At 49.1% G+C, this 7,404-nt stretch overlaps 1 protein-coding gene across 1 annotated transcript in view; it reads right to left on the reverse strand.

The window, feature by feature from the left end:
• LCP2 (lymphocyte cytosolic protein 2) overlaps positions 1–7,404 on the reverse strand; it is an 81,284-nt gene that overhangs the window by 68,792 nt on the left and 5,088 nt on the right. The window contains exon 2 of the mRNA XM_019506526.1: positions 2,544–2,606. Within this exon, the coding sequence (XP_019362071.1) occupies positions 2,544–2,606 (63 nt within the window). The remainder of the gene's footprint in view (positions 1–2,543; positions 2,607–7,404) is intronic.

The following is a 7,404-nucleotide window of genomic DNA, read 5'->3' on the forward strand; positions in this document are numbered from 1 at the left end:
GGGGGGGGGGGGGGGAGATTGAGGCCCCCATCGTGAAAGAGGGAGGGAGTTGGGCAGAGCAGGGCAGGACTAGGGATAGGGCTGTATGCATGGACTTGGGGCCCAGGCCATGTGTGGCTGCAGGGCTCATGTGGGGAGCAGGATTGGGTCATGGGTGTCTCCTCCAAGGGGTGGGAAGGGCTGGCTCCCCACCACTGTGCACATTCCCAGGGGAGACATGGGGGTGGGGATGTGCCCTCCAGATATGTGAATGGTGCAGGGACAGGTGCAGACTAGCCAGGGGTTCCACCCAGGGGTCTGGCAGGAGTGTGGAGCTCAGCTCAGCAGGGTGTAAGTGTGAGGGAGGTGTAGGGACCCCCCACACACTCCCTCCATGGCACGCACCCCCCACTCCCAGCAGCAGGCAATGGGTGCTCAGGGTGCTCATGCCCCGTGCAGGTGATGGCGCCCAGCAGTGCACAGCTTTGACCAGTGCTGCACATTTTGGCGAGAAGTGCAGCCTGGCAGGGCTGCTTCTATTGTGGGGGTTCCCCACATGCATGCTCAGCTTCTGCACTCATGGGAAGCTCCAAGGGAAGCTCCACACAGGAGCTGGCTGCCTTTCCTCACCCCCCCCCTCCCACCACTGTGGAGGTCCTGGGGCTCTGGTAGAAGTGGAGGGAAGCCCCAACCCCTGCTTCCCTGCAGTCCTGGGACCTGCACAGCGGGGAGCTGCACATGCATGCAGGAAACCCCTGTGATAGAGGTGGCCAGCTGGGCTGCCCTCCTCACCCCCATGTGCAGTGCTGGCTGGAGCCTTGAGTGTCCACACCTGCTGCTGCTGGCAGTGGGGGCTGTGTGCCATGGAGGGGCTGAGGGGGGTCCCCACAGCCCCCCACCCTCCCTCACATCCCACAAAGCTCACACACCCACACCCTGCCCCCACAACCCTCCCACATATACACCCCCCAACATACACTATTTTCCCCTCACACCCCCTCACAACCCCCTACACACCACCATACACCCCACAACCTCCACACCTCTCACACACAATATAGAAAAGTAAGACTATTTTTTGAACTATTATGCAATCATCTGTATATCCACTATACAAATACAAATTATGGCAAATATTTTTTGTAATAAAATTAAAAATACGTTATAGTAGGTGTTGGACTTTTAGTGCATGATTTGGTTTATTCCTGGTTCCAAGATAGCAACCCTCCCCTCCCAAAAGGAGTACTTCTGGGGAGCAAGGGGAGGGACTTCTGATGACAAAGGTCAGGGGTTAGGGGTGGGACTTTTGGTCCCAAGGTGGCAACCGGGAGACAGGGCAACTGCCAAGGGTGGGGCTCAACAGCTCACCAGAACTCATTATGTGGCCCTCCAGCCAACATAATTGCCTGCCCCTGAAGTACAGGCTGCCAATGAGTTGTTTAGAAATGTATGATATCTCAAGTATAAACTTTTCTCTAGAAGATTGTCAATGACAGTTAGATCCTGCTGTCAAATCTCTATTGTGTTTCTCTCTCTCTCAAATAAGAATATCCCCACAAAGGATACTACCATTTCTAGAGACTGTAGATTTCCTAATTAAATAATCCCTATGTTTATGGTAGTAACAGATATTCAAAAGTAATGGGGGTTTAGATTCTGTAGGTTGTTTGATCAATAGGCAGACTAGCTTCCTTTCTATATTACTGTCTTTTTTATGTGGGCATTTACAGAAGAGTAGAATCAGTTTTGGCTTGGAAATTCTGCTGTCTTTTTTTTCCCTTTCCAGGGAGACAGGGGTTCAAGGGTACTTTGGTTTCTAATCTGCACCATAGAGAGTTTTCATTAAAATAAAAATGTTAAGCTACATATCAGCAAGTGAATTGGAATTCAGACTAGGCAATGATAGGTGTACAAATGAGAAAAATGGTTTGCCATTTAAAAAAAAAAATTAAGCTAGGCCCTTAGGAGGTAAAAATCATTAATCCCTATTCAGCCATACTGATTTGGATCATATCTGTTAGTTTTTATGATTTTAACAAAGCATTGAGCATGCATACTGTTTTGGGAAAACAATACATTTTTTTAACCATCATGACATAAGTAGAAGCCCTTGGCATATATGTCTACAACAGAATGCTAACTTGTGCAGTCCACTGCCACCTATTCTGTATAATGGTAGCTATTGGAAATCTGATAAACTGCAGATTATTATTGCCAATATATGAAAAACACTTATGTTCTGGAAAGGAAAATATTGAAGCTGTGCACCTTCAGTTTTAGTTTCAACACATTTGTAAGCTAAGCACTATTATCGGGGTTCCTGATACTCAATGTTCTGTTTTCAAAGAAGAAACTTTGGTGGATTTTAATCAGCAGTTTCGCTGCCAGAAAGCAGCTGAGCATAGTAGATATATGGCCATGTGAGGAGTTACTTCTGGGGCCCATCCTCATGGGACATGGACAAGACCTGATGCAAAGAGCCTCCCAACGAAAAGCACTCCCAATACAAATCCCAAGAAAAACCATGTGACATTTTTCTCATGATACTGTATAGTCTTACTTACCAAAAATCTTTGTCCATTTATGTTGTATTTTCTGACAACTTTCTCACAGTCCTTGTACTTTAACTGTCAATGAAGAAAAAAACGTCAGAGAATTAATCTGAGAATGGTTTAAAGTACAAATGCAACAAAGCACTAATGGTTGTGCACATGTTCAAGGAAATGTTTTGTTTCCTTTGTATTTGGTGAAGTTCTTCAGCACATGCAGCAGTGTACATTGCTTTGTCTATAATAAAGATTTTGGTTAGAACGTGTAAATTGGAAAGCAACCTTTAAATCCCAACCAAGACAAACCACTAAAGGACAGGCAGAATGGTAGACAATGGGTTCTTCTGCTCCCAGTTTGAATAGTGAAGATTTGTGCAGCACCTATCATGGTCTGTGCTTAAATAGTATACCCAGACATGCATATAGGTGTGTATGAAAAGGCTACCTAGATTGATTGTGTTTACAGATTTTAAAACAGGAGCAGCTACTTTCCATGCCCACTTAAAGAGTCTCCAATAACAGAGGCATAATAAAGCAGCCATAGTACCTGAAGCTGTTGGATGCGGGGGGCAGGAGTGACTCTTGGCTGCTGTGGTGCTTCCAGCATAATCATATAGCTAGGGTGGTGGTGCTGATATTTGTATGCCCCTTACCCTAAGTCAGCATCTGGAGCAGCTGCCCTGGTTGCCATGCTCTCATTACACTACTACCAATAATTCTGTCTGACAAAACCTTGATGCTCTGAGAAGACTGTGTTTCTCTTAGGCCAGTGCAGGGAAGTATGCTCAAACCCTCAAAAGTGTGGAAAAAGTATATTCTGATAGCTGCCATAAACATTCAGCACCCTTATAACAAAACCTTCTTCAGTTTCAACTGAACACAGTAGAAGTTGTATGAATACAGTGACAGCTGAAATAGAACAAGTAAATTATTTGTAAACCTCCTTAATTTCTTCTTCATTATGACATCTTTCATGGTCATGTTTGGGGCATGGTTCTAGACTCTGCTGTGGTAGTTTCTATGCAAAACGGTTTACAATTTAAGCAGAAGGTGAGAGAATCCATGAGAGTACAAAAGTCAGGTGGGGCAGGAAATACAAGGTAACAAAGAATCATTGTGATCAAAGCAGCACCTGTATGTACCAGCTGTCTACCCAGTATTGAACATTTTGTAGGCATGATGACAAAGAAACGTTTGAGATGAGATGAGAAGGAGGATAATGTAGTGACTGTGTATATTTATAGATGGTGCCCAAAACATTATATTTGAACAGAACTGTCACATTGTGAGAGAGAAGCACTTTATATGGTTAAATACAGTTCTCATTTTAATAGATAGGGAGCTTTCCTATTTGAACCACCTATTTTGCCCTCTGTGGCTGGGATAACCCAGCTACTAAGTTCCTAAAAGGAATTCTTAATGTGGATCCATTGTAAGAAACATAGTTAAACCATATACCATTATATTGCTAAGGTGCTGTAACATGTTACCTTAAAACCACTCTAAATCTGTGGTGTGTTAGGCTGTGTCACTGTCGATGTATAGGGGGTGCACGCAGGTACATGTGCACCCTGGATATCAGCCGTGCACCCCCTGGAAGCTCTAGCTGCGAAACCAGAAGTGCACTTCCAGTTTTGCTGGTTTCACTGCTGACTTGGCAATTAGCCACTGGGGAACTCCCCCCCCCAGTGAGCAATCGGCCCCTGGGGGACCTCCCTCTGGTTGGCAATTGGCCTCTGGGGGATCCCCCCTCCATCGGGGATCTGGTGCCCTCATAGACTTAGGAGGCACCAGTCACCCATGGGCTGTGTTAAAATAGTTTCAGAGCAGTCACAGGTTATGGTTTAATGTCATCTGTGACCTGCACGACTGTGACTTTCCACTAGAGGTCCTAGTGAGCAGTAGGGCTGTGTGAAATTTTGCCTACTGTTTCATTTTGATGCTATTTAGACTCATTTCAGACTCGAAACAGTGAAATCAAAATGAAACAAAGGGCTTCAAAACAGCCTCGAAGCAAAACAAGGGCAGTCAAAATGTTTTGAAAGTTTCAAAACATTTCAAGTTTCAAAGCAACCCGGCTGAGTTCTTCTCCACAGCACTAGGATTAGCCTGGGGAAGGGAACTCAGCCGGATCACTCAGTTCCCCTCCCCAGCACTGCGATGAGTCAGGCTGGGGAAGGAAACTGAGCCCAATCGCACAGCACCCACAGCCCTCCTGGGGTTGCAGCCCCAGTTCTGCCTGTCAGATGAGAGAAGGCATGCGCTGCTGCCTGGGACCAGCGACATGCTGGCGCCAGTCCCAGGCAGCAGCACCTGGCTTCCCTCCCTCATCTGGCAGGCAGATCAGGGACCCCCAACCCTGGGAGGACTGGCACAGTCCCCACAGCCCTCCCGGGCCCCCGATCAGCCTGCCAGATGAGAGAAGCTGTTTTGAGCTTCCCCATTGTAGCCTATGGGTGAAACTCAAAAAAGCATTGAAACAGCATCACTGTTTCGATGAAACAAAAGGAAACAGTGGTTTCAAATCAAAATGAAATTTGAAATGAAATCCTGTTCTGTTGAAATGTTGACATGCAAGTCAAAATAGAACGGTGCTGTTTTGCACAGCCCTAGTGAGCAGGAGTGTGGCCAGAAGCCAGGACTCTATCCCTCTTTTAGGACTGGAGCTCTGGGGGTTAAGCACAGCAAGAACACGGAGTCCAGGGAAGAATGTCTATCTGGACTCTATTACTCTCACTGCCACTGGCTCTGCTGCTGGTGATTAACTGGTGACAGCATGGACCTTGTCCATGTGGACCCTGTGGAAGCATGCCTCCCTGGGCTCTATGCTCTCACCATGCTCAGCAGTAGGAGCCCTTTTCCTTCTTCGCACCCAAGAATACAGAAGGAAACTAGGGAGGAAAGCCACTCTTCTCCCTGCCCCCATCACCACCACCATACTCTCCTGGCTAGGGGACAGCTGCCTGGATCTGGAGCAGAGGATTAGCCCTTTGAGGGAAGGAGCACGTGCCTGCCCCCAGTTCAGGAGACTGGATTGGGTCTTCTGGGGTCCTTCGAGCCAGCAGTATGGTGCCATGTGGGCTAGGATCATACCCAATTGGTGTGTCTACATATGCAATTAATGCTCAGTAAGGTTACTATGCAGTAAAACAAGGTGCAGTAAGATGTGGCCAGGAACGCATCTACACATATAACTTGTCAGGCACAGATTTGCATCCAAGGGGTATAGCCTTATCCGGGACTGCCCCTGCCCTTCTGTGCTAGGGTAGGGGGTCCAGGCTCCCTCAGGTGCCAGCCCAGGGGCTGGCAGGGTGAATGGGGGCCAGTCCTTATGCACACAGGGCCGGGAGAGCTGTGCCAGCTGCAGGGGCAGCTGTCTTCCAGCCTCATGTACATCAGATGGGTCCTGATGAGCACAGAACTGGGAGGCCCCTACAGCCAGCACAGCTCTCCTAGCCCCATGAACATCAGGATGGGTCCCAATGTGCATGGGGTAAGAATACAACTGCCCCTGCAGCCACCACAGCTACCCCCACATCAGGACTTAGCCAGGCAGCAGTGGCATCCTGCTGCTTGCTCTGACCAGGAACAATTTTGTTTCTCGTCATTATCTACCTGTGCACTACTGTGCATTACCTAATGCGCCATTTATCTTGTACTTCTATGTGTTGGTATAAGCAAATAGCATGTTAGACTAATTTAATATGCAGTAAGTCCAGTGCACCTGTAGATGGTGACACTTTACTGTACATTAGATTAGTCTAATATATATAGTTACCAGTTGAACACAATGTTTTATTGATATATTTACAATTTTAAAGCAATTTGGAAGCTTACCAGTGCCTCAATCACTATAATAAAATTAATTGTAAATACCTATAAATTTTGACATTTGATTTGGTGTTTTTTATCAAGGAAAATCAAAGCTCTCCCTGCCCTCTTCACTCATCAGGACACAGGCCCCAGCCCCTCACTTCCAAGCCACAACCCCCTGGCCCTGCTGGTGCCCCTCACTCCCCACCCACAGGCCCCCAGCCATGCAGCAGAGGGCCCCCAGCTGCCAGAGCTACAGGGCCAGGGACCCGGGTCCACAGCCCTCCGGCCCCTGCAGCAGCACCCAAGCCCTGGCTGCCACCTGGAGGAGGCAGCAGCTGCTACAGCAGAGTGGAGTGGATTGTGGAGCGTGGCTCCCCCTCCCCCATGGACAGCATGCCTAGAGCAGAGTCTGTGAAGCGGGGTGGTGAGTGTGGCCTGCTTGCTGCAGACTTGAGCTCTCCACCCTGCTGCCCATCCCAGGGCTTCTGTGGCCCAGCAGGCAGGACCCTGGCATGGCAGGGCAGAGCGGGGCCAGGTGGGGAAGCTCTGTGCCGCTGCTGGGATCTCTATAATACCATTGCAAGGTGCCCCCTGACCACCCAGCAGCAACAAGGAGCACAACTCCATGTTGCCAGCCCCACTGCTGTGGGCAAAGGGGTGCCTCTCCATGGCAACACAGGACTCATGGCAGCAGCACTGAACTTCCTCACTTTACTCTGCCCTGCCACACTGGGTCCTGCCCACTGGACCGTAGAGACGGGGAGCCCCAAGCCCCCAGCGGCTAATCTGTACCTGTCCCTGCACTAAGCACATATCTGGGGGGTACATGCCCCCCCATGTTTCCCCTGGGAGTGTGTACAGTGGTGGGGAGCCAGCCCTTCCCACCCCCTGGAGGAGCCACCCATGACCCAATCCTGCTCCCCACATGAGCCCTGCAGCCACACATGGCCTGGGCCCCAAGTCCATGCATACAGCCCTATCCCTAGTCCTGCCCTGCTCTGCCCAACTCCCTCCCTCTTTCACGATGGGGGCCTCAATCTCCCCCCCCCCCCCCCCCCCC

Source organism: Gavialis gangeticus, unplaced genomic scaffold (genome assembly GCF_001723915.1).
Source record: "Gavialis gangeticus isolate Ggan-Ray unplaced genomic scaffold, GavGan_comp1, whole genome shotgun sequence".
NCBI classification, from domain to species: Eukaryota; Metazoa; Chordata; order Crocodylia; family Gavialidae; genus Gavialis; species Gavialis gangeticus.